This window comes from Oryctolagus cuniculus, chromosome 12 (genome assembly GCF_964237555.1).
Source record: "Oryctolagus cuniculus chromosome 12, mOryCun1.1, whole genome shotgun sequence".
Classification (NCBI taxonomy): domain Eukaryota; kingdom Metazoa; phylum Chordata; class Mammalia; order Lagomorpha; family Leporidae; genus Oryctolagus; species Oryctolagus cuniculus.
Genome location: NC_091443.1, coordinates 52,925,215 through 52,953,118, shown reverse-complemented (window position 1 = coordinate 52,953,118; position 27,904 = coordinate 52,925,215). Strand labels below are relative to the sequence as shown.

Genomic DNA, 27,904 nt, shown 5'->3' with positions numbered 1-27,904 from the left:
TGTATTGATGTATTGATGTTATCTGAAAGGGAGGGAGGGAGGGGGAGGGAGAGAGAGAGAGAGAGAGAGAGAACGCTCCCATCTGCTAGTTCACTTCCAAAATATTTGCAACAGCCAGGGCTGGGCCAGGCCAAAGCTAGGAACTGAGAATTCAGTTTGAGTCTCCCATGTGAGTGGCAGAGACTCAAGTATTTGAGCCATCACCTAATGCTTCCCAGGATGCTAGTTAGAAGAAAACTGTAATCGAGACTGGGGCAGGGACTGGAACCCAGGTACTCGAATGTAGGGTGTAGACATCCCAAGCAACATCTTAACTGCTGCAGAAAGCACACACACATAAATTTTTAATTTATCGACTGTGTCCAATTTTTACTTTTAAGTACGTCTTCAAAAAATCTTGTTCAGATAGCAAGAGCCTGGGTTTTGAATATTTCTTTGATCATTATCAGGAGTCCACTAGATGGCAGTGTCTTCTAAGGTACCCTAAGGAAAGCCTGGGGTGCTCCTGAGTGTGTGTGGTGGTGGTGGTGGTGGGGGGGATTGAGAGGGAGGACTTAGTGGTGTAGCAGGCGTGGTGAAAAGAACCTCTTCTTTCTAATTGGTGAAATAGATCTTTTAATGTTAACTAAAGCAGAAGAATTAAGAATGTGTTGGACTAGACTATTTTTTAGGGCTTAAATCTGAATCCTCAGTGGGCCAGGGGAGAAGAGTGATGGAATCCTTGACCATGTCACTAGTGATCCTGTGGCTTCAATTAAGCTGTGAGTTTTTGGCATCTCTATAGGAGCATAATGCACAATATTGGAATTGCTGTCTGTGCTAGTCCTAGGCAGAGAAACATGCAGATTTTTCTGACTAAGGGAGGGTGGGAGACCTGTGGGACGATAACTTAAATTCTGGAGAGTAAGCATCCACTCCCAACTAATCTCTTTGACCTTTGTCTTTTTGCACAGGGGTAAGAAGCCAGCAGCAGGAGCTGGAGCAGAATCCTCAGTCCCTCAGCATTGCACAGGGAGCCTTGGCCTCTTTCAACTGCACTTACAGCACTGCTTCTCAGAACTTCATGTGGTACCGACAGTATGCTGGAAAAGGCCCTGAGCTGGTGATGTCCATATATGCCAGTGGGGAAAAGGTAGAAGGAAGGTTTACGGCACAGCTCAGTACAGCCGGCCGGTACGTCTCCCTGCTCATCAGAGACTCCCAGCTCAGCGACTCAGCCACCTATCTCTGTGCATTGAGCACACAGCACTCCCCAGACACCTGCAGTCTATACCCAAACCCCTTGGGGACCCAGAAATGTGGAGCACTTACGCTTCAGGGTGCAGGTTTTCTGTGTGACATACATGGAAATTAAGAGTAATACTATGGAGGGTTTGATTAATTGAGGAAGTATAGAAGTACTTCAAAAAGTTCATGGAAAATAGGATTAGAGATAGGTTTATTTTTATGTAAAGAGCTTGGAAATCTATGTATAGATTTTTCATAATATTCATTTTCCATGACATTTTTGAAGACTTTCATATTTCATACTTCTAGAATAGTTGATCCTGAAAAGAGATTAAGACATAATACTAAACAAACAAGACAAAGAAAACAAAAACAAAACAAAATGATACAATGCTGGTCTGGTTGAAATATTTTCCAGCATTCTCTTTCTCCTCTAGTTTTTAATTTTTCAAACTGAGTTACAACTGACATACAAAAAATACACATTTAAATTTATATTTGGGGGCCGGCGCTGTGGTGTAGCAGGTAAAGCTACTGCCTGCAGTGCCGGCATCCCATATGGGTGCCAGTTCAAGTCCCAGTTACTCCACTTCTGATCCAGCTCTCTGATATGGACTGGGAAAGCAGTAGAAGATGGCTCAAGACCCCTGCACCTGCGCGGCAAGACCTGGAAGAAGCTCCTGGCTCCTGGCTTTGGATCCGCACAGCTCCGGCCATTGTGGTCATTTGGGGAGTGAACCAGTGGATGGAAGACCTCTCTCTCTCTCTCTCTCTCTCTCTCTCTCTCTGTTTCTCCTTCTCTCTCTGTGTAACTCCGACTTTCAAATAAATAAATAAATTGTTTTTAAAAATCTATATTGGTGAGTTTGAAAATAAGCATGCACCTGTGAAACTAGCACTAGAATCTATGCCATAAGCATATCTATCACCTTTAAAAGCTTCCTCCTTCCCTTTAAAAATTGTGATGATTGACATGCAAAAGGGTATACATAATAGATATACATTTTTATTTTATTAATATAAAAGAACAGATTTCATACATTTCATAGGTGCAATTCTAAGAATATAATGATACTTCCTCCTCCTCCCCTCTCTCCTCCTTCCTTCCCTTCTATTTTCTTTCACTTTTTGTGATAACATACTTTGTAATCACAGGCTTAATGGTCCACTAAATAAAGAGTTCAACAAGTAAAAAGTAGAAGGACTCCTACCCCACAAGAATTTAGACGGAAAAAAACCTATTTCAGTTATATATCCACCACTCCATCCCCACCCTCAGCTGGTGTATAGATAGAAGGACTGGAGTCAGAGGATGAGAACTGGGTAACACAAAAACTCACGTAGTTGCAGAGATTAACAATTAGAGAGGGTGTATACTTCTGTTTTCCGGTGAAGGCTGAAAAGAACTCAGAATTCCAGACTTGGGCCTGCAGGCAAGTGTGTGGAGTCCCACGTGCTTGAGTGTGGCGTGAAGATGCTAGGGAGCTTTAACCAGAGTCATTCCCACACGGCAGCAGGTCACGGGAGCATGGAGTGACTTCAGGTTGCTGGGGAAGGATCTCTGGGCAGGAATCTAAAAGAATTCTGGACAGCAAGGGGCTTTGTTGTAGTGAGTAAAACCTGCAGAATCGGTGATCAAAGACAATATGATACTGAGAATGGTTTGGCAAATGTTGGTGAAGCGGGCTGGAAGCACTGAAGATCCTGTGAATGTCCCGGCCTCTGGTTCCTCAGCACTATGGATTTGCACTGAGATTTATACCCAAGGCCAGGAAAATGTTTGTAGCCTGAGGTAGATAAGTCCTTGTAACACTTACTAAGTGGGAGTACAAGAAAAGAACTTAAAAGTCACATTTATTGGAAACTGAAGTTATGCTTTCTTAGTCTTGATATTGTTTATGTATCCAGGAGGCAGGGGAAAACTTGGAAACAGAGAGTTAAGACTTCTGTTTATTGGGGCTGGTGCTGTGGCGTAGTGGGTAAAGCCGCTGCCTGCAGTGCCAGCATCCCATATGGGTACCAGTTCAAGTCCCAGATGCTCCACTTCCGATCCAGCTCTCTGCTATGGCCTGGGAAAGCGGTAGAGGATGGTCCAAGTCCTTGGGCCCCTGTATGCACGTGGGAGACCCAGAAGAAGCTCCTGGCTCCTGGCCTTGGATCAATGCAGCTCTGACCGTAGCAGTCATTTGGGGAGTGAAACAGCAGATGGAAGACCTCTCTCTCTTTGCCTCTACTTCTTTTTCTGTGTAAGTCGGACTTTCAGATAAATAAATAAATCTTTAAAAAAAAGATTTCTGTTTATTTTTGTTCACATAGACACTCACTAAAAGAATGCCATCCAATCAGAATTTGCTTTAAATTCTCAATCTGCGGAACGGAGGACTCTGACAAAAATATTTCTAAGTCTTGGAGACTGTGTCTCCCTTTAGATTTAATAATGTTTGCTTTATATAATCAGCTGTTCTGGGATTAGGTGCATTTATGTTTACAAGAGTTACATCCTCTTGTTGAACTCATCACTTGATTGTTCTATAAGGTCCTTCTTCATCTCTTTTTATAGTATTTGACTAACGTCTATTTTGTCTGATATATCTATTCTTGTTACCCCTTTTTAAAAAAAACTTTTGTTTATTTTCATCCACTTGAAATACATATATATGTGTATATATATAAAATGTATATAATATATATTAAGAGGGAGACTGTCTGCTGGTACATTCCCCCAAATGCCTGCAACAGGCAAGGTTGGTGAACCAAGACAAGGCCAGGAGTCAGGTCTCCCACATGGGTGGCAGAAGTCTAAATACTTGAGCCATTATCTGATGCCTCCCAGGACGCATTAGCAGGAAGCTAGATCAGAAGCAAAATCCCAGTACTGGAACCAGCACTGGAATGTGAGATGTGGGGGTCCCGAGAGGCAGCCTAACTCCCTGTGCCAGCTCCTTCCTGCTCACTGTTCGTGTTCATCTGTGTGGGATAGCTCTTCCCATACTTTCACTTTCTTTTCTTTTCTTTTTTTTTCTTTTGACAGGCAGAGTGGACAGTGAGAGAGAGAAACAGAGAGAAAGGTCTTCCTTTGCCGTTGGTTCACCCTCCAATGGCCGCCGCGGCCAGCGCGCTGCGGCCGGCGCACCGCGCTGATCCGAAGGCAGGAGCCAGGTGCTTCTCCTGGTCTCCCATGGAGTGCAGGGCCCAAGCACTTGGGCCATCCTCCACTGCACTCCCTGGCCACAGCAGAGAGCTGGCCTGGAAGAGGGGCAACCAGGACAGAATCAGGTGCTCAATCGGGACTAGAACCCGATGTGCCGGCGCCGCAAGGCAGAGGATTAGCCCAGTGAGCCGCGGCCCCGGCCAACTTTCACTTTCACTCACTCTGTGTCTTTCTGGGAAAGTGAGTTTCTTCTAGGTGCATGTCAGCAGGTATATATCTTTTAATTAAGGGGTTTTAATCAATTTATATTCTTTTTTTAAAAGATGTATCCACTTATTTGGAAGTCAGAGTTACACAGAGAGGAGAGGCACAGGGAAAGAGAGGAGAAAGAGAGAGAGAGAGAGAGAGGTCTTTTATCAGATGGTTTACTCCCCAACTGGCCGCAACAGCCAGAGCTGCGCCAATCCGAAGCCAGGAGCCAGGAGCTTCTTCTGGGTCTCTCACATGGGTGCAGGGGCCCAAGGACTTGGGCCATCTTCTACTGCTTTCCCAGACCATAGCAGAGAGCTGGATCAGAAGTGGAGCAGCGAGACTAGAACCGGTGCCCACATTCGATGCTGGTGCTTCAGGCCAGGGTGTTAACCCACTGTGACACAGCACTGGCCCCAATCCATTTCTATTCAAGACTATTTTTGATAGGTAGAGCCTTACTTCTGTCATTTTGTAAATGTTCTGCTTATTTTGAATATTCTTTGTTCTTTTATTCCTCTTGTTTATCTTTGTGGTTTGGGAGTTTTCTGTATTGATAAGACTTCATTACTTTCTCTTTCTCTTGCATGTCTGCTCTTCCAGTGGGTTTTATACTTCTGTGGGTTTTCATGATGGTAGTTATCTTTCTTTCACTTCCAGAGAAAGGACTCCCTTAAGCATCTTTTGTCAGACCAGTCTGGTGGTGATTAATTCTCTAAAATTTTTGCTTGTCTTGAGTATGTTTATTTCAACTTCATTCCTGGGGAATAGCTTTGCCAGATATAGTATTCTTGGGTGGAAGGTTTTTTTTTTTTTTTTTTTTTTCTGTCAGAGTTTTGAATATGTCATCCCATTCCCTTCTAGTCTATAAAATTTTACTGTGCAATCAACAATTATTTTAACCAGGATTCCCTTCAATGTGACTTGGCCCTATTGTTTTGCAACTTTTAGAATCCTCCCTTTGTCTTGGACTCCAGTCACTGACTGTGTGGCCACTTCAGAGGCCCCAGACAGGTGCAATGCAGAAGTCAGTCTCTGCAGGCTACTGGGGGGCGGGGCACATACGTCAGTAATCCCACAGCATTCAATCTGAACAGGGCAAGGCTACTCCAGCAGACTCTGTGAAGATGTGGCACAGCTCCCGTGGCAGTGGGAGCAGAGCTCCCCTATGGCTTAGGGCTCTTGTGGTCCATCTCTAGGACTGCCTGGGGCTGGGGTTGCTGCAGTGTGCCCAAGTGGGGTGCAGCTTGCGGAGCGGTAGAGAATGGGTTTTTCTGCAGCATGGAGCACATCTGTCGGTCACTGGGGACTGCAGGGGCCTGGGCTCACTCCCCAGGGTGTCCCTCACGGGGCAGAGAGGGCAGAGCATCGGACTGGGCAGAGAGCACCTGTCAGTCTCTGGGGACTGCAGGTTGCTGAGGTCACTCCAGTGTGCTCAGGCAGAGGAGGAGCAGCTTGCGTCAGTGTGGGCGGAGTCCCTCTGCGGCAGACACACCTGTCCATCTTTGCCGACTGCTTGGGGTGGGATCTCGCTGGGGCACAGCTATTGTTCTCTGACAGCCCTGGAGGCGGAGCCACTGCAGAGGCCTGGGAGGGAAGGTCTCCCTGGGCTGCAGGGGCTGGGCACAGTTGGGTTCCGTCTCAGGTGGCATCATTCAGCACCAGCATTTTCCTGAGAATGGGAGTGATTTCCCAGGTTCAAGCTTATTGGAACCGGGGTGAGGTGGCAGGAGGCGTAAGGCACCTTGTTTGCTTTACTGCACCATCGGGAGTCTCCATCAATTTTTCCACTTCGTCCACACTATACCCCACTGTTCTTACCCGAATATTCTAGCTGTATAGTAGCTGGTTTTTTTTTTTTCTTCTTTTTTTCCTCCCTCTCTGTGGAGGGGAGGCACCTCCAGAGCCCCCGATTGCCATCTTTTTTTATGAGAAGTTCTGGAAAATCATTTCAGAAACCAAGGCGTAAAAGTGAATGAATTCAACAAAGCTTTCTGTTGGCGTTGGCTTGGCCGGTTTCTCACGTGCCCAGGGTGCAGGAGCCGCTCAGGTGGTTACTGGGTTTCTCCCGAAGGGGCCTGGTAAGTTGGCTGCTGTTGAATTGCTGTGTCTAAGGGAGAAAAGGAGGACCCAGAGGTTCCTGCTCTTTCAGCTCACCGACGCCTCCTCCCGCAGGACGAGGTCCTCACTGTTCCCTCATGGGCTCCTCCTTCACTTGCCCTTCCTGAACACCGGGATGTGGTGCTCACCGTGGGCGTGGTGCTGCCTGGGAGCCGGCAGGAAGCCCTGTGGTGCGTGCCAGAGCTAGCACTTTGATCTTCCCCTGTCATTTAATTTCATGTGGCTTTGTCTTTTAAGTGGCAGAGAGAAGTCTATTAAAATCATTCAGCTTGAGTTTATACCCTAAAAGCAAAATTCGGCCTTTTAACTGTGTAATGCACACATTTATTGCTACAACTAGTATTTTTTAAACTTGTCGTCCTTGACATAGCAGCATTTGACTTTACAGAGCACCACCGTCTTCTTGAAATAATCTATTTGGATTTAGAGACCTCATTTGTTTCTTCGTTCTCCTCCTGTATCACTGTAGTCCTGTCTCAGTCTCCTGTGGTCGTTTTTCCCCTCATCTCCCTGGGCTTTAAGCTTGGCATGACTCAGGGATTTATTAATGGAACTATCTCTCTTTTGTAAAAAAGATTTAGTTTTTATTTATTTGAATGATACAGTTACAGGGGTTACGGGGGGAGAGAGAGAGAGAGAGAGAGAGAGAGAGAGAGAGAGAGAGAGATCTTCAATCTGCTGGTTCACTCTCCAAATGGAGAATCTTCCAGGTCTCCCATGTGGGTGCAGGGACCCAAGCAGATAGTCCAATCTTCTGCTACTTTCCCAGGCATATTAGCAGAGAGCTGGATCAGAAATGGAGCAGCCAGGACTCAAACCAACACCCACATGGGATGCTGGTATGGTCGGTGGCAACTTCACCTGCCATGCCAAAACACTGGCCTCAGAACTCTATAAACACATTATATACCTTGTCCTTAAATGCAATTTTTAAATTTTTTATTTATGAAAGAGAGAGATACAAAGGTTGATAGAGAGAGCCTCCTGCCCACTGATTTACTCCCCAGATATCTGCAGCAGTCTGGACTGAGACAAGAACTGGAGCCAGGAGCCAGGAACTTAACTGGGTTTCCCATATGGGTGGTGGGAACTCAACTACTTGACATGTCCCCTGCTGCCTTCCAGGATCTACATTAGCAGGGAGCTGGACTCAGGAGCTAGAGCTGGAACTTGAACCCAGGTACTCTCAGATGGGAATGGACATCTTGGCCAAATAACTGCCAGTTAAATACACAAATTTATACCCTCATTTTGGTGTCCCTCACTTGATATTTCAGAAAATTATCGGCTGAGTTTGACCTCCCCACTGAACCTTACTTAAATCACAACTGCTTCTTATTCTTAAATATATATTTATTTATTTGAAAGACATTGTTAGAGAGAGAGAGAGAGAGAGAGAGAGAGATCTTCCATTTACTGGTTCAGTCCTCAAATGGCTCCAGCAGCCAGGGCTAGGCCAGGCTGGAGCCAGGAGTTTGGAGTTCCCTCTGGGTCATCCATGTAGATGGCAGGGGCCCAAGCACATCTTCCAGGTGAATTAGCAGGAAGCTGGATTGGAAGTGGAGCAGCTGGGACTTGAACCAGTGTCCATATGAGATGTCAACATCATAGCCAGCAGATCAACCAATAGCACTACAACACCAGCCCTCACCTGCTTCTTATGAATGATCCCTCATTTAAATAGAAGGCAACCCCATCTAACAAGTCATCTAGTCCCTATGGCCTAAAGCATCAAAAATATTTCTTGTCTTATTATTCTTCCCTTGCATTGGATCTATTAAGGAATTCTGTCAATATCTTCTTCAAAATACTCTGAGAATCAACCACTTCTCATGACCTTTGTGCTGCAACCCTGATCTGAGCCATGGCTGTCTCTTGCCTGGTTGAGCAATAACCCTAACTGGTCTTGTGTTGTTCACCCTTGCCTCTCTTCAGTGTGTTCTGCCCTCAGCCAACAGAGTAATCTTTAACAGTTCAGACCACGTTGCTTCTGTGTTCACAACTCCTGAGTGTCTCATTATGGCACACAAATGAAAACCACGTTCTTTGCCATAATGTACGTGGTCATCTAGATCCCTGTCAAGTCTGTGGCACTTGACATTGGCTGCCATCTCCCTGCTTGCTCTAACCTCACTGAGCTTACTGTTGCTGTAACACCCATCGTTCTCCTCCCCTGTGTGTGCGGCATTGCTCCTCCTTGAGTTCTCTCTCATCCCCTGCTAAGGAGCTGTGCACAGAACATTTATCGCAGAATTTTTGTAATAATGGAAAAAATCCACAATGCATTCCTAAGAGAATGGCTGCTAAAGCTATGATAAACTCGTACTATAGAATATTATGACCCAGATATGTTGACATCAGTAGGGTACTGGGACAGTCAATGGACAACGTGACTCACATTGCAAACTACTATTCATTTGGAGCTTGTATTCAGTGAAAATTTTGAATTATATTTGTTTTCATAATGTGCATATCTGTCCCTTAAAATTTTGAATTAATAACAAATAATAGGTCATTATGCTTTGCATTTCCCAGCTTCCTTCTGCCTCTCCATCTGTCTCCTCTTTCTTTATTGTTATCTAGGAAGAGTATCTATTCTACTCCCAAACTGATATCTCTAGTCTCCTGATTACATTCCTTTCTATCTTTTCTAGGAAATAGAAAATGAATTATCTCTGTGTAGTCATCCTTTATTATAAGAAACTCCATTTCTGGGTTCATGTTGTGCTTTTGGAGTGTTGCTTTATGTGTGAACAAACAAATTGGTGAGAGTGGGAAGCCTAGATGGGTCTCAGTCTATGGGCAGCAGCGGCTATGCGGTACCCTGCTGGGAAATCAGGGCACTGCCTTTGCTCTCTGTTCTGCTTGTGATCCTCTTCATTTAAGGACAGGTGGCCTCGGCTGCCTGGTATCTTCTCAGTATGCTGGGGGTGGGAGCAAGATGAGAGGCTTTATTGAGACAATGCTGCTTTTTAGAGGTCCACTGATCTCCGTAGGGCCGCTCTCTGGCTCTCCGTGGTCTCTGCTTCGTCCTGGGTTCTCTGCTACTTGACCTCTAAATGGGATACTTCACTTGAGCTCTCTAAGCTTAGCTGGCTCAGAAGACCTAGGCCAAGGACAAGAGATCAGGGACTTTTTCAGTCTACCATCTTTCTAAGTTGATCACTTTCTGGGTCTTTTCCCCTTCATATGGCATTAAAAAAAAAAAAAAACACTTGTAGTACTAAAAATTTAAAGGGCTGCTTCCTGTGTGGGGAAGGTCAGAATCAATAATGATGTATGGGAGATACTTGATCTGCTAACATCTCAATATTTTGTTAAATACCTATACAGAAGCCAGAATTCCTGACATCTGATTTTTAGTACTTTCTATCATACTTATCAAACCAATGACCAGCCTAACTTAGTTTTAAAAAGTGTCTTTTTAAAAATAATTGTGTTATTTGCCCTCGAATTTTTTTGGTAACAGTTATTAAGATAGACATTTGAATTTATTTGTTCACTCCTAAATGATTCTTCACTTATTATAGCACATTTTTAGCAAATACACTGTCTTCTCCCCATTTTTACTTTAACTAAAATCCCGAAAGCGTTTGTACTTCCGCCCTTCCTGCTCTGCTCCACGGGGACCTCCGTGTGGAGCGCTCCAGTGACATCCAGTACAGCGTTTCCGTTTGCCCCAGAGTACAGGAATCCGTCACTCTCCACTCTGAGAACCTGCAGGTCTCCTGAAACCACAATCTGCAGTACCAGATTTGGCCTCTTGAGGGAGCTGCTCCACAGATGGAAGTGGATAGAAAACCAGAAAGCAAGCAGGCCCTCGGAGCTTTCTGCTTTGGACGCTGGTAAACGCATCCAGTCCTCTGGCCGGGTGTACATGAGGGTGAAACGCTTGCAGAGAAACCCTGCAGAAAACAGCAACCGTCTCACCAGAGCTCAGCCATGAAGCCCACCCTCATCTCAGTGCTGGGGGTCATACTCACACACGGTGAGTAAAGTCCCTTTTTGTTCTTTCTCTGGTCTTCTGACTTAGAATATGTCTGATGACCAGTTCTCCTCAGCCTGGAAGGCTCTCCCTGATCCAGAGTTGGTGTTTCAGGAGGAGCAAGAGCCCAGACCGTGACGCAGCCTGTGGACCGCAGCTCCGTCTCCGCAGGGGCTCCAGTGCAGGTGAATTGCAGCTACTCCTTCTCGGGGAGTCCTTTGCTCTTCTGGTATGTGCGGTACCCTGGAAGCAGCCTGCAGCTACTCCTGGGGTACACCACGGGGAAGAGCACCAACGGCTTCACGGCTGACCTCAACAAGGCTGAGACGTCCTTCCACCTGAAGAAAGCGTCAGCCCAAGAGGAGGACTCAGCCACGTATTACTGCGCTCTGAGTGGCACAGTGCCTGCCTTCGCAAGGGAAGCAGAGCACAAACCCCTTAGGGGTTTCAGAACCTTTGTCAGCTCTCTCCTGGACGTTGGCGTTGAGTTTTCCTCTTGGTTAACCCTCACCAGTTGTCAGCCAGCTACAGATTAATCTCAAAAACTCATCCAAAAATATTCTCATTACCTACTGGGCTTCAGGTAGTTTTAAAAATAGTGTGTCTATTCTGTCTAGCTGTACTTGGGAAAATACTTTTGAAATAAAAGCTAGACAGCGCAACGATTTAAAACAAGATTTATTTATATATTACTTGAAAGGCAGAGTTACAGACAGAGAGAGAGAGACAGAGAGGTCTTCCATGCGCTGGTTCACTCCTCAGATGGCCACAACGGCTGGGGCTGGGGCTGGGTCAGACCAAAGTCAGGGGCCTGGAACCCCATCCGGTCTTGCCCATGGCTGGCAGAAGGAGCCTTCTGCTTCTTCCCCTGGGTGCATTAGCAGGGAGTACAGGCCAGGCTTTTAATACAATTATTGTCTTGGCCCAGAGGGGTTGTCCAGGCTTACCTGGTGCAGCCCCACCTCTCTAACTCTTCTGCCGCCCCAGCCACCCCACGTTCCTGACCCAGCTCCTTACAAGTACCATGCCATGCGTAGCTTCTGACTGCTGATCCTCCTCCAGCTGACACCTTCTCCCACAGACTCCTGTGGTCTCAGTCATAGTCCTGCCAAGAGAAAAAGCACCCCGGTGATGTGAACAAGAGAAAAATTATAGTAAATAACTGTTTGATAACAAGAAATTAACCATAATGGATAAAAAGAATTCTAAAAAAATATGGAAATAACGGATGCCAGGAAGACACTATTAACCCCTACAGCTAAGGCAGAGTCCCAAGGAAGGAACCCATGGGGATAAGTGGACCCTGGGCCCCTCCTGCTGAGGTTAGGATTCACAGTTCACCGGGACTGGGCAGCCATAGCCTGCTGGGTCGTGCAGGTTTTCTGAGGGTCCAGCGACAAAGGCTAGCAAGCAAGGAAGCACCTACCAGGGTTTCAACAAAATTTACAGGTTGTCAGCCAACGAGCGCGACTGAATGTGCCTGGATGACCTTGAAACTTGCCAGGAAACAAAGTCAGGCTGACTCTGTGCCTTGCTGGAGGGTAGGGCCTCTGGGCGTCACACAGGCTGGCCAAGCGCTGCAGGATCCCAAGTGCGGAAAACAGACCGGAAGCAGGAAGAGTAGGCTCTTCCTCCCCGCCCCCCACAGGCACAGCCCAGTATCGTGCCAGGTGGACGAGGAGAATCGCTTGCAGGGCCCAGCTCCAGCATCACAATGGGGGAGAAGAGTGGATTTCATAGGCAGTAAATTGACGGCTGGTACCCCACCTTCCAGTTGGTGATCTCTCACACACAACCCTCACATGCGTTTGAACTTCCAAAGAATAATAAAAGTACTCTATGCTTCCACTTAAGTAGCTGAAATTATTCTTTCAACAACTGAAGTTTTCATGCTTTCCCTAAAACAAAGGAGACAAATAGACCCAAAGTCTCTATGTGAATCGCTAGCTATATAAGCCACTTCAAAATCCAGAGAATGTGCCACTGAATTTATGCTCTTTATATTCAAACTAGCTTACAATATGGGTCTTCAATAACTTGTATATAAAATAAATGTGATAAGAAGGAGAGAGAATGGGGCCGGGGCCATGGTGTAGCAGGTTAAGCCGCTGTCTGTGGCTACAACATCCCATATGGCCGCTGGTTCAAGTCCTGGCTGCTCTACTTCTGATCCAGCTCTCTGCTAATGTGCCTGAGAAAACAGAGGAAGATAGCCCAAGTGCATGGGCCTCTGCACCTGCGTGGGAGACCTGGAAGAAGCTCCTGGCTCCTGGCTTCAGATTGCCCAGATCTGGCTGTTGTGGCCATTTGGGGAGTCAACCAACAGATGGAAAATCTCTCTCTGTCTCTCCTTCCCTCTCTTTCTGTACCTCTGCCTTTCAAATAAATAAATAAATTTTTTGAAAAAGGAGAGAGAGAAAGATAGCTGCATTTACAAAGGAACACATACATATAATGAAAAAAGGAAACATGCAGAAGGGCAGGCATTTTGGCAAAGCTTGTTAAGCCGCCATTTGCAATGCTCCCATATCAGAATGCTGGTTCCAGTCTTGCCTGTTCCGCTTCTGATCCAGCTAGAAGACAGCAGATGATGGCTGAAATAGTTCCGTCCCTACCATCCACATGGGAAACCAGATGAAGTTCCTAGACCCTGGCTTACGCCTGGCCTAGCCCTGGCTGTGCTAGCCATTTGGGGAGTGAACCAGCAGATGGCAGCTCTCTCTTTGTGTCTCTCCCTCTCTCTTTGTCACTCTGCTTTTCAGATAAATAAAATGAATGCTATTTTTAAAGAAGATTTATTTTATTTATTTGCAAGGCAGAGTTACAGAGAGGCAGAGGCAGAGGCAGAGAGAGAGAGAGAGAGAAAGGTCTTCCATCTGCTGGTTCACTCCCCAAATGGCTGCAGTGGTCAGAGCTGCTGTGATCTGAAGCCAGGAGCCAGGAGCTTCTTTTGGGTCTTCCATGTGGATTCAGGGGCCCAAGCACTTGGACCATCTTCTACTGCTTTCCTAGGCCATAGCAGAGGGCTGAATTGGAAATGGAGCAGCCAGGACTCGAACTGGTGCCTACATAAGACGCCAGCACTGCAGCTGGTGGCTTTACCCTCTACGCCATGGCACTGCCCCCTCCCCACTTTTTAGGATATGTGTCCTGATTATTTTTTCTAAGGTAATTATGTCTCTAACCCTTATAGTTTTTCAGGCTGCCTATATGTGATGCTAGCACTGCAGGCGGCAGCTTTACCTGCTATACCGCAGCACCAGCTCTGCTAATTTTTTTTAAACAAAGAAAACATATAGAAAGCTGCTGCATTCCTTGACTCCAGACTTGGTTATGAAGCTGCAATTGACATAGACAGCTTCCTTCTTTTACTATGCATTTTATATTTGCCCAGCCCTTTGCCGTTCCCTTCGTAGATAGGGGTTATTTACTTGCTGGAGTGAACTAAGTCTTCATTCTCAAAGGATTGGAGTCCTCAATAATTCTGTTTTATATTTGCTGCTCTACTGTTCTATTAAACTTTACTGTTTGGCATGGAGGCACCAGGAGACTCCCAAAAGATAGTCTCTGGGTTTCAGGCACAGTCGTCTTTATATCTGTTGTTTAGCAGTCACCCACTTCCTCATTGGTAATTGGTGTCAATCACTTCAGTTCCTAGAGTAACCTGTTTTTGTACCAGTTAGATGACTTCTCGTGCTTGTTAGAGAAGTGACCTAGGAAGCCCAAAATGCATACATGGAAGTTCAGCTTCCAATTTAGTGAAACCATTGATGTGTCTCCTGATGAATGCATTCCTCCTTATAGGGTTTGGAATGTCTGGTCCCAAAGCCATATAAGGCCCACAAAATCACTTGCTTTGGCCCTGCCAAGGCAACCACAGCAAGGACTAAAAATTCAATAAATATATTAGAAGGTTAACTTTTTTTTAAAACTTTTATTTAATGAATATAAATTTCCAAAGTACAGAATATGGATTACAATGGCTTCCCCCCCATAACGTCCCTCCCCCCCGCAACCCTCCCCTTTCCCTCTCCCTCTCCCCTTCCATTCACATCAAGATTCATTTTCAATTCTCTTTATATACAGAAGATCAGCTTAGCATACATTAAGTAAAGATTTCAACAGTTTGCTCCCACACAGAAACATAAAGTGAAAAATACTGTTTGAGTACTAGTTATAGCATTAAATCTCAATGTACAGCCGGCGCCGCGGCTCACTAGGCTAATCCTCCGCCTAGCGGCGCCGGCACACCGGGTTCTAGTCCCGGTCGGGGCGCCGGATTCTGTCCCGGTTGCCCCTCTTCCAGGCCAGCCCTCTGCTGTGGCCAGGGAGTGCAGTGGAGGATGGCCCAGGTGCTTGGGCCCTGCAACCCATGGGAGACCAGGAAAAGCACCTGGCTCTTGGCTCCTGCCATCGGATCAGTGCAGTGCACCGGCCGCAGCGCGCTGGCCGCGGCGGCCATTGGAGGGTGAACCAACGGCAAAAGGAAGACCTTTCTCTCTGTCTCTCTCTCTCTCACTGTCCACTCTGCCTGTCAAATAAATAAATAAATAAATAAATCTCAATGTACAGCACACTAAGGACAAAGATCCTACATGAGGAGTAAGTGCACAGTGACTCCTGTTGTTGACTTAACAAATTGACACTCTTGTTTATGGCATCAGTAATCACCCTAGGCTCTTGTCATGAGCTGCCAAGGCTATGGAAGCCCCCTGAGTTCACTGACTCTGATCATATTTAGACAAGGCCATGGTCAAAGTGGAAGTTCTCTCCTCCCTTCAGAGAAAGGTACCTCCTTCTTTGATGACCCGTTCTTTCCACTGGGATCTCACTCACGGAGATCTTTCTTTTAGGGTTTTTTTTTTTTTTTTTTCCAGAGTGTCTTGGCTTTCCATGCCTGAAATACTCTCATGGGCTTTTCAGCCGGATCCGCATGCCTTAAGGGCTGATTCTGAGGCCAGAGTGCTGTTTAGGACATCTGCCATTCTATGGGTCTGCTGTGTATCTCACTTCCCATGTTGGATCATTCTCTCCCTTTTTGATTCTATCAGCTAGTATTTGCAGACACTATTCTTGTTTATGTGATCCCTTTGCTTCTTAGTCCTATCATTATGATCAATTGTGAACAGAAATTGATCACTGGGACTAGTGAGATGGCATTGGTACATGCCATCTTGATGGGATTGAATTGGAATCCCCTGGTATGTTTCTAACTCTACCGTTTGAGGTAAGTCAGCTTGAGCATGTCCCAAATTGCACATCTCTTCCCTCTCTTATTCCCACTCTTATATTTAACAGTGATCACTTTTCAGTTAAGTTTCAGCACTTAAGAAGAATTGTGTATTGATTACAGTATTCAACCAAAAGTATTAAGTAGAACAAAGTAGAACAAACAAAAAAAATACTAAGAGGGATAACATATTAAGTTGCTCATCAACAGTCAGGGTGAGGGCTGATCAAGTCACCGTTTCTCATAGTGTTCATTTCACTTTAACAGGTTTCCTTTTTGGTGCTCAGTTAGTTGTCACCTATCAAGGAGAACAAGTGGTATTTGTCCTTTTGGGATTGGCTTATTTCACTCAGCATAATGTTTTCCAAATTCCTAACAGGGATCACTTTTCAGTTAAAATTTAAACACCGAAGAATAATTGTGTGTTAATTACAGAGTTCAACCAATGGTACTAGAACCAAAAAAATACTAAAATGGATAAAGTATTACACTGTACATCAACCGTTAGGACAAGAGCTGATCAAGTCACTGTTTCTCATAGTGTCCATTTCACTTCAACAAGTTTCCCCTTTGGTGCTCAGTTAGTTGTCGTCAATCAGGGAGAACATATGATATTTGTCCCTTTGGGACTGGCTTAATTCACTCAGCATGATGTTTTCCAAATTCCTCCATCTTGTTGCAAATCCCATCAACAGTAGACTGGATTAAAAAAATTATGGGACATATACTCTATAGAATACTATACAGAAGGTTAACTTTTTAGAGATTTATTTATTTATTTAAAAGTCAGAGTTACAGAGTGAGAGAGAGAAAGAGAGAGAGATCGTCCATCTACTGGTTCATTCCCCAGGTGGCTGCAATGGCTGGGGCTGGGCCAAGCTGAAATCAGTAGCCAGGAGCTTCTACCGAGTCCCTCATGTAGATGTCAAAGGCCCAAGCACTGGGGCCATCTTCTGATGCTTTTCCCAGCCCGTAGCAGAGAGCTGGATCAGAAGTGGAGCAGCTGGAACACAAACAAGTGCCCATATGGGGATGCTGGCATCCCAGGTGGCAGCTTTACCTGCTGTGCCCCAACACCAGCCCCAGCAGGCTAGTTTTAAAGTTGATAATTTTGTATGGCCGGTGCATGATGTTATGAATGCCAAATGGCCTTTGGAAGAAAAAAAGCCCCCCCCCCCACCCCGTACCTCCAAAGTAACACAGCTCAAAGTTACAAATATAGGAAGTGAAAATTCTGTTAATGAATTACTGGTCATAAAAATGAGAGAATCCACTCTTAGGGCTGCTTCTTTGATGCCTGGACTCACACATTCTAACTATGGGGGAGATAATACTATATAGTGGTCTCTGATATGTAGAAATATTGCATCTTGTAAGACAGATCCCCATATTTTCTGGGTTTTGTATTCTAGTTCCATAAGTAAATCAGTAAACCATCCCACATTTCAACAATGTTAGCCACTTGTGGGTGATGAGGGTATATAATAAGATTAGACAAGCCCATGGGTGTGTGCCCACTGTTGTGCAAATAGTTCTTCAGCAGAAGAAACACAATGGGAAATCTCTTAAATGTGGAGTTGGCATTCTGTGACTTCATGAAGCTGATGATTGTGGAATCATTAAAAACAAGGAGGAAAACCCAATTTGCAAGTGTGTATGTCTATTCCAGTCATAATATTCCATGCATATTCCAGTATGTATGTCTATTCCAGTCACCCATGTCCGTGATGCAAGGGGCCCTATGCAATCAGTCTGTGCCACTGGTATGCAGTCAGTTCCCTTAGGGAATTATGTGATCCTAGGGGCTCAGTGTTCATCTCTGTGGCTAATAATTAGGCATTCAGTAGTAACATTAGCCACTGGGCAAACTTGATAGAGAAAGCCATGCCTCTGAGCTCATGCATGACTTTAAGCTCTGCCTATAAGGATACTTTTTTCATGGTATCATTGAGGAAGCATTGGGAAAGCTGGAAAAAGATGTTGATACATCCATAGGCTGCATCATTTTGTCCATTATTAAGAACTTCCACCACACTGGACTTTTCTTGGTCAGTATTCTCATGGAGCATACTTATCTTGATAATCTGCGACCATTTCTAGAGAACCCAATGTTTTCTTTTTTTATCAGTCTTCCAGTTCTCTTACTATCCAGTCAAACCATCAGCAACCGCTCACAAATCGAGGTAGATCAATACTTCCAGTCCTCTCTCGCTCTTGAGAATGTTGACTACCTAATGGCCTACTTGATATTTTGCCACCGGCAGGATTTTTACTTTCGTCATTGCTCTTCAGTGAGGCGGCAGTACTAATTTTGTGTGGTACCAGTAAAAAGAGCAAATCCACATGGAAAGTAGACTCGACTTTTCTTCCTCAGACATCTGATGAGGTTTAAGGGAGAGAAACCAATACAAGAAAAGTTGATGTCAGAGCCATCTGGGCAGCCTACTCAAAACAGCTGACTTGCACCTTCTGGATCTGCTCAGCGGGCTCTCTCACATGTGTTCCATTTTCCCTTGATGATTGCTCCTGGGCACACCCAACGTTATAGCTGAGGCTAAGTAGGTCAGACAGCACTCAGATCAAGATCAAAGTTCAGGCTGCTTGGTCACGTGTTTTTCCAGAGTTAGACATTCAGACTTCATTGTGGTCCTCCAGCAAGCCAGAAGCTGTTTCTCAGAAAGCTAACAGTTAGTTGAAGAAATTGGAATATGTTTTCCCCAAGTTCCAGAGGACTGAGCTGTCTTATTCGTATTTCCGAGTCTCCATGTAGCATTAGTATTTGCCACGGAAGATTTAAGCATCATTGTCAGGTCTGCTATATTTAAAGCAACATGGAAAAGCAGATGGCAACGAATCCTGAGCTTTCTCTGGAGTCTGCTCCTTCTCTGGCCCCCACTCAAAATTGTTAGCTTTCCTGATGACTTGGTAAATAAGTCCAAGTTGCACATCCAGATGTCCCATATGCTGTCTCTGCCACTCAAGACAACCCACCTGCTGTTGTACCTTTCTTTCCGTGATAGGTGGTGTGGGGTGCAGCACCACCCCTTTCACCCAAGAGGGGGTCTATCAACATTCCCTGGATGAAACTTCACTGAGGTGACAAGTTCTTGACTTTTTCTTCAGTTTATTGTTATACCTGCTGATTAGTCAATTTCCAGCTCAAGTGGCTTTTTATATTTTAAGTATGTTATGACTTCTGAGGGTGAGCTGCACCATCACCCACTTTCTAACATAGCAGTTTTCATCCTGGCACCTATCACAGTGCATTCAAATTTCATAATCTTGTCTCCTCCTCTTAAAGAGCTGAACGCTCCAGAGAAGAACTAGCTCGTTCTCTGTTTTTTTTTCCTAGCCTTCTAACACTGCATCTAGTGCACAGTATGAGCTCAGGAAAGATTCAAATAGGGTAGTGAAGGAGTAATATGTCAAAGAGTTCATGGGAGGATACGTGTAAAAAGCAACAATCATTTTGCATGAACCCTGAGGCGACCTCTGTTGTCCTGACTTCACTGGTTGTTTCAGGAAGCTGTGGCAACCCAATTTATAAGAACAAATGGAAGGCCGGGGCCGCGGCTCACTAGGCTAATCCTCCGCCTAGCGGCGCCAGCACACCAGGTTCTAGTCCCGGTCGGGGCGCCGGATTCTGTCCCGGTTGCCCCTCTTCCAGGCCAGCTCTCTGCTGTGGCCAGGGAGTGCAGTGGAGGATGGCCCAAGTGCTTGGGCCCTGAACCCCATGGGAGACCAGGAGAAGCACCTGGCTCCTGCCATCAGATCAGCGCGGTGCGCCGGCCGCAGCGGCCATTGGAGGGTGAACCAACAGCAAAGGAAGACCTTTCTCTCTCTCTCACTGTCTACTCTGCCTGTAAAAAAAAAAAAAAAAAAAAAAAAAAAAAAAAAAAAAAAGAACAAATGGAGTTCACTGGGATTGTTAGGTGAGCTCCATCTAATATGGCTGATGTCCTGATAGGAACAGGAGATTAGGACATAGGCGATATAGACAGAAGGATGCCCATGTGATGATACAGGGACAGAGTGTCCACCTGCAACCAAGGAGAGACATTTCAGAAGAAACCAAACCAGCTGACACCTTGGCATTACATCTGTAACCTTCATAAATGTGAGAAAGTAAATTTTCGTTGTTCAAATCATTTAATCTGTGATATTTTGCTGTGGCACAACCCTAGAAAATAAATACACTCATAACCAGCCTGGTGTACAGATGGATGTGGGCATGGACTTGGGCTCCAACAATCAGATGTGTGGTTCCCAAACTTTGACTCTGGAGTTATGCATACAAAAGAGAAAAGAAAGTGGTAGCAGCTGCAACACGATAGAGGTGAAAGTCTGCAGGGCAGAGCGGCAGTGGGGCTGCAGCTGCACACATTCTCATGACTGAGCAGCCTTGCAGGCAGTTCCTGCAGTGTCTGGAGCTTAAAAGAGGAGCCAGAGAAAAGGTTCCCCAAAGTGATTTTCCATACTGTTATTGACTTGGTAGCTTTTGAGTCCGATTCTCTTACCTTATTGAGATTCTGTTGCAAACCTAATACTCACTAACTTGTTCCTTTTCTATCTTAACCAAGCCACAATAAGTTCCTGTTGCTAACCAATACAAATCATGTTTATAGATAATTTCAACCCAGCATTAATGAAAAAAATTAAATGAAGTTGTAGTTTTATTACCAGAGATTGTATAATTGTAGGAAACCTAACAGAAGTATTCTGTTGGCCGGCGCTGCAGCTCAATAGGCGCCGGCACACCGGGTTCTAGTCCCAGTCGCGGTGCCGGCTTCTGTGCCAGTTGCCCCTCTTCCAGTCCAGCTCTCTGCTGTGGCCCAGGAGTGCAATGGAGGATGGCCCAAGACCCTGGGCCCTGCACCCGCATGGGAGACCAGGAGGAAGCACCTGGCTCCTGCCTTCGGATCAGCGTGGTGCGCTGGCCGCAGCTGCCATTTGCGGAGTGAACCAACTACAAAGGAAGACCTTTCTCTCTGTCTCTCCCTCTCACTGTCCACTCTGCCTGTCAAAAAAAAAAAAAAAAAGAAGAAGAAGAAGAAGAAGAAGTATTCTGTCAATTCTGGGTCTCACTATTCTTTCTTCTTTGAGTTCTTACCAGAGTTAACTTGTATCTGTTTCCGCTGTAAGCCAGGACTAGAGATTAGTGAAGACAAGGGATAGAATAGCTTTGTGGTTTCTTCTGAATCAGCTCCTTATGTGTTTTCAGGGTTCCAGTGTGTGCTAGCAGCAGGATGATGTAGTCACCACCAGATGGCAGTGCCTCCCTCTATTCAGGCTTCCCTTGGTTTGCAATCCCTCCCTCCCACCCGTGTGTGTGTGTGTGTGTGTGTGTGTGTGTGTGTTTTCAAACCAAAGGGTTGAACTTGTCTCTGACTGGATAGGCAAGAAACCTGAGACTGGGAGTGGAACAACTAGGGACACACCCAATACAAAGAACTAACTCTCTAGACTGAGGAACCTGCCTCAGCTTCAGTCCCCAGAGCCGACTCTTCTGTGAGCCCAAAAAGGAAGAAGCATGGAGAAACTCCTGGGAGGGACTTTGGTGATTCTATGCCTTCAGCTGGCCAGTGAGTCCAGGATCGTGCTGATGGAAACAGGGAGATCCAAGTTCTGAGTTCCCAGTTGGAGGCGGGTGGAGGGTAACGTCTTGTTAATTTGGAAATATAATTTGAAAATGTAGTGATTGACCCCTGGTCTCTGGTCTGTGTTTCTGCCCAGTGGTGAACAGCCAAAAAGAAGAAGAGAAGCCTCAGACTCTGAGCATCCAGGAAGGTGAAAATGTTACCATGAACTGCAGTTATAAATCTACTATAAGCTATTTACAGTGGTATAGACAAGACTCAGGTAGAGGCCCTGTCTCGATAATTCTAATACGGACAAATGAGAGAGAGAAACCCAGTGGAAGACTAAGAGCCACGCTTGACACGGCCAACCGAAGAAGTTCCTTGTCCATCTCAGCTTCCCAGACTGCAGACACTGCTACTTACTTCTGTGCTACAGACGCACAGTTCTCCCCAGGCACCTGCAGCTCCTACACAAACCTTTCTGTAGCTGCTGCTTAGAAGCCCCGACAGTGCTGGAGTTGATGGGTATGTCTTCCAGGAAGCAGAGTGTACAAAAACGGAAAACCTGAATGGAGAGCCTTTTCCAATTGGTGACTTTCATTCGGAAGAATCTGGGACTAGGTTAAAGAGCATGGAATTGGGAGTGGGAAACTGAAGTGCCAGACTCATTTCTGTGTGACAGCCTCTGGCTCTATCACTTGAAATGAATGATTCAGGTCGATGAGCCTCAAAGATACCACAAGCTCTAAATGTATCAGAACAAAAAGTAACCCCAGGACTGGCACTGTGGCTTAGTAAATTAAGTCTCTTCCTGGGGCACCAGCATCCCATACAGGCTCAAGTTCATGTCCTGGTTGCTCCTGTTCCAATCCAGCTCTCTGCTATGGCCTGGGAATGCAGTGGAAGATGGCCCAAGTGGTTGGGCCCCTGCACCCATGTAGGAGACCCAGAAGAAGCTCCTGGCTCCTGGCTTTGGATTGGCCCAGCTCTGGCCATTGTGGCCATTGGGGGAGTGAACCAGCAGATGGAAGACCTCTCTTTTCTCTGTCTCTCCCTCTTTCTGTCTGCAACTCTGCCTCTTAAATAAACTTTTTTTAAAAAAGTAAGTCCTGGACACTTGGGGAGTTCCTTTGAGCATACTTCCACTACATCACAATGGGAGTTCTATTAGTAAGAAACAGCAATAAATATCCATTGTGTAGGTAATTAGCAGTTCTGCCACACTCTCCATATAGGGAGTATTAGGACTCATATGATTTTTTGGCCCATAGTTATTCATTTTTGAATTATCATGTCCAATCTAATGCCCTGTTCTAATAAATTTACCCTGCCCCCTGCCGAAAGTCTTCCAAAGGACATCACAATCTATGCACACTGATTTAAAATTCACGCTGTGTCTTTGCCCCTCTGCCCCCAGCATACGTGACATATTCTATGATTCAGAGCAGTCTGAATCTATAGAGAAAGTGACCTTGTCAGATTGCAAATCTGACCATGCCTATCTCCTGGATCCTCATTTGATCATAGGATAGAGACACATGTCTTCACGTGACCCTCAAAACTTCGTATAATTGGGGCTCTTACTACTTCTCCAGCCTCATTCCGCAATGGGTTCCTTCTCTTTCTAATACTAATTTAAAGCACCTTGTTTCTCCTATACAACTTCCTCATGAAAATTTTAGGTTATTTTCATTATTCTTTTTATTTTTTCCCAAAATTCTTTTTCTTTCTTCAAAAGAATAGAGACAATTGAATGTCTCCTTGTTCTGTGCATTTGCTGTAGAGTCAGGATCAGAAGAAAGCTCAGTATGCTCAGAATCATAAAGCTCTTCCTGTTCCAATGTCCGATGTCTCCCTTATTTCTTTGATTATTTGATTAAAAACCATCTCTGCTACTGCTCTGTGGGTTCCTAAATGGCAGAGACCTTTATTTGAGTGCTTGAGCAGCAAAGTGCCTTAGGCACTGGGATCATCACACTGCCCTCTTTCTCCTTTCTATACATTCATTTATTTAATACACCTGTTTTTTTTTAAAGCTTCCTCAACAAGCTATGATAATGTTGTAGTGAAGGAACCAACAAGAAAATATGGCTTTGTTTCTCAGGATTCAGTCCATAGATCTTTTGATGCATATAGAAAATGATGGGTGTTTAGCAAGCATCAGCAAGCTCAAATGTCAAAATTGCCACCTGTTTTTATAACTAGTTTTATTGGAAAACAGCCATGCCTGTTCATGTACATACTGACAATGGCTGTCATTCTACTACAACAGTGAAGTTGAGCTGTTGCAACAAAGACTGCACAACTTCAATGCTGAAACATTCTTTGGGGTGGACGTTTAGCACTGCAGTTAAGATGCTGCTTGGGACCCCACCTCCCAGTGAATGGCATGACTGGGTTTGAGTCCCAGATCCACTTGTGATTCCAATTTCTTGCTAATGTGCACCCTGCAAGGCACCCGTTGACGGCTCAAGTACTTGAGTCCCTATCACATGTGAGACTGTGTTGGCGTTGCAGGCTCCTGGCTTCAGCCTAGTCCAGCTCCACATGTTGTAGACATTTGGAAAGTGAACCAGTGAATGAGCAATCTCTCTATCTTGCTGCCTTTCAAATAAAGACAAATATTTACTACTTGGTCTTGTATAAAAAAGTTTGCCAACTCTGGGGTATAGGAATTCATGAATATTTTTAGGCTTGGTGTTTTGCATTTGGGGATGAAAATTAATAAAAGTCATCTAATCATCTAGATGACTATAACAGAATATCCCTCTCACTTCTGATGTTTTTTAGTGTAATTTTAACCAAATTTAAAGCAAATGAAACAAAAGCAATATTTAAATGGAGCCATCATGGTTGTTTAAGTGGAAAAAAGTTTTTAAAAGAATTTAATTGTGATTCTGAGTATGGCCATGTAGACTAGACTACCAAGAACTTTCATTACCATAGAACCAACCATCTTTCCATTGAAAGAGGATGAGTTGGTTACATTCATTGCTTGGAAATATAAACATGAAATTGAAGAAACATAAATGTAGCAAAATGTGCACAAAATATTTTTTTCTGTGCTTCATTAAATAGTAATAAAATTACATGAAGAATTATACGAATACTTTTGAATAGAAAATGTTCCAAAAAACCCCTTAGCAATCACTAATCATAATCATTTAATCAATAGTACATCAAGTTCCAAATCATGTTAATTAAGTCAGTTATTGAATTACACATCCATAGCCTTCTTCTATTTTTTTTTTATTTATTTTTTATTTTTTTTTATTTTTGACAGGCAGAGTGGACAGTGAGAGAGAGAGAGACAGAGAGAAAGGTCTTCCTTTGCCGTTGGTTCACCCTCCAATGGCCGCCGCTGCAGCTGGCGCACCACACTGATCCGATGGCAGGAGCCAGGAGCCAGGTGCTTTTCCTGGTCTCCCATGGGGTGCAGGGCCCAAGCACCTGGGCCATCCTCCACTGCACTCCCTGGCCATAGCAGAGAGCTGGCCTGGAAGAGGGGCAACCGGGACAGAATCCGGCGCCCCAACCGGGTCTAGAACCCGGTGTGCCGGCGCCTCAAGGTGGAGGATTAGCCTATTGAGCCACGGCGCCGGCTCATAGCCTTCTTCTAATAAACTAAGTCTTCGGGGCCGGCTAATGTCTAATGCCTAATAAACTAAGTCTTGGGGTGCCTCACCTGCAGCGCCGGCATCCCATATGGGCGCCAGGTTCTAGTCCCGGTTGCGCCTCTTCCAATCTTGCTCTCTGCTGTGGCCCAGGAGGACAGTGGAAGATGGCCCAAGTGCTTGGGACCCTGCACCCACATGGGAGACCAGGAAGAAGCATCTGGCACCTGGCTTTGGATCGGCGCAGCGCTGGCCATAGGGGCCATTTGGGGAGTGAAGCAATGGAAGGAAGACCTTTCTCTCTGTCTCTCTCTCTCTCACTATCTATAACTCTACCTGCCCCCCCAAAGAAAAAAACAAAACAAAACAAACAAACAAAAACAAAACAAACAAAAAAACTAAGTCTTAAGTTTCAGAGAAAAAATTCCCTCACATTAATGCCTTAATTTTATTTATCTTATGTTTTTATTTGATTTGTTAACTGCACAAAACCTACAAGCCTAAGAAAGTGATACCTAATTTTATTTTCATGTGTTACATAATAATATTTTAAACTACTTATGAGACTATCTACTTATGATAAGGTATGTGCCTTACCCATTTGAGAGAAACGCTGAGTGCACCCTTTATCCAGGTCCTTGATCTGCTCCTGGAAGAAGCTGGTCTTACCAAGCACCAGGACAAATACTCTCACTTGACCAGTACCCCACAAAATGATAATTTTTCTCATCGGACATATCTATTCATTCATTTATTCACCTATTCTTTACATGTTTGTAAAGCATCTCCTATGAGCTAAGGGCTTGTATGTTTTTAGAAATGAACTAGTGATATCAACAAGATGAAGTGCCTGAGATCAAGGGCACCAAAAGTAGCTTGAGAAATGGCACCAATGATTCTAGTATGACGTGGCCTGGACAATGATAGACACTACGCAAAGCTTGGTGGGAAAAGGGATGGCATGTATGCTGCTTCTTAACTGATAGGAGTCGCCCAGGCCAGGGGTAAGGTGGAGCAGGACATTTTAAGCAGAGGGGCTTAGGCTTCAGGAGACCAGTGGAGAACATGCCGAGAAGAGATTTCAGAACATGCCTTCTCATACTCTCAGCATGCCCTAAGATGCCAAAAAGCAACTTAACACCAAGTATGAACACACCTTAGAAGCTGGGACTGAGGATCTTTAAGGAAGTGACAGGCCTTGCACTCTCAAGAGGTGATGGAGGGAATTCCCACTGTCTTGGCTCCAGGTACCCCTGTGAAGTCTGCAAGGTTTAGTGCTTCCTCCCTGGAGCTCCACCCCTCATATCAGTTGCCCATTTCCTTACTAGGTCTATGCCCTAAGGTCCCCTCCAGAGTAAATACCACATTCAGAGGCATAGCAGGCTGCAGGGACAGAGGCAACCACCAGAGGGTGCTACTCCTTCAGGTGGTGATTTGCCACAAATTCATCTTTGCTTTGTAACCACACCTCTTTTTCTTACAGCCTGTTGCATGATTTTGTAGGAAGCCTTCCTTAACACCTGAGCCAAGATTCTGTAGAAGTTGCCCCCAAAGACCAAGCAACTGGAAGAGGAACCCTCTCAGGTTTCGTGTGTCCCTGAATAAAATCTTCTGTGGCCTCTCCATCAGCCATGCTGCCTGCTTCCTGCTCAGGACTTGTGATTCTGTTGATATTCAGTGAGTAGCATTTTCTCAAGTCTAAGATGTCTACTCCTTGGTTTCAGGATGACCCTTTACCCCTTCTGAATGGGAGACTATCCCTTGTACTTTACCAATATAACAAAGCCTTTCCTTTTTTATTAGGAGGAGCCAATGGAGACTCTGTGACCCAGACAGAAGGCACGGTCACCCTCCTGGAAGGGGCAGCTCTGACCTTGAACTGCACTTACCAGACAAGCTATCCACCTTTCCTTTTCTGGTATGTTCAATACCAAAACAAAGAGCTGACTCTCCTCCTGAAGAGCTCATCTGAAGTCCAGGAGACGGACAGCAGAGGTTTCCGGGGCAGTCATGTTAAGAGCAATAGCTCCTTCCACCTGAGGAAGCCCTCAGTGCAAGTATCAGACTCGGCTGTGTACTTTTGCGCGCTGCAGGCACAGTGAGAGGGGTTGCAGAGGGAGCCAAGCACAAACCCAGAGGATGCAGGTGGGGCCTGGCTGTGGGCAGTCCTTGGAGCGGCTGTCTTCTCTCTCCAGCATCCTACGCTGAGGCCTCCTCCAAGCGGAAGTACTTCCAGCTTGGATGCATCAAAGCCAAGAAGCCATAGAATTCTTCGGTTACTTTCCAGTGGAGGTGGGACAGAGTAAAGTGAAACTGAAGCTCTGCATTCCAGCAATGCTTCTGTTTTTGGTCCCTCTGTCTCTTCTCTCCTGAGATGGGCAAACATTCTTGAGAAGTAATGTTAGCTCTGCTACATGACAGCTGAGTTGATCTGAGCTGAAATATTTCACAAAGTGTCTATAAAATACCCCAGGGGAAAAATAATTCATGGGTGATGTGTGACCTTGAATCTTTTCACCATGTGAATCAGGATCATATGTCTTCTTGACTTTAACTGCAGAAACTCCATCTCCAACGACTGGGGTGTTTGTCCCCTCTTCCCTTGAGTTCTGAATCCCTGTGGTTGCTCTAGAAATGCTGCTGCCTACGTAAGTTCTGTAAGAGGAGCATCCTGAAGAGAAACTTTCTATGTCAAGGGCACCACAGTTTCAGAACATCCAATCAGCCAGGGCTGTGTTCCTGGTGCAA

General features: G+C 45.2%; 3 gene segments (V, D, J or C); all 3 read left to right on the top strand.

Moving 5' to 3' along the window:
- LOC103351170 (T cell receptor alpha chain constant-like) overlaps positions 1-27,904 on the top strand; it is a gene marked incomplete in the record, with an annotated part of 594,496 nt that overhangs the window by 45,928 nt on the left and 520,664 nt on the right.
- LOC138844653 (T cell receptor alpha variable 12-2-like) lies at positions 630-1,727 on the top strand. The segment is given in 2 exon segments: positions 630-761; positions 954-1,727. Coding segments are annotated over 2 exon segments (450 nt in total).
- LOC138844651 (T cell receptor alpha variable 16-like) lies at positions 10,587-12,554 on the top strand. The segment is given in 2 exon segments: positions 10,587-10,736; positions 10,848-12,554. Coding segments are annotated over 2 exon segments (468 nt in total).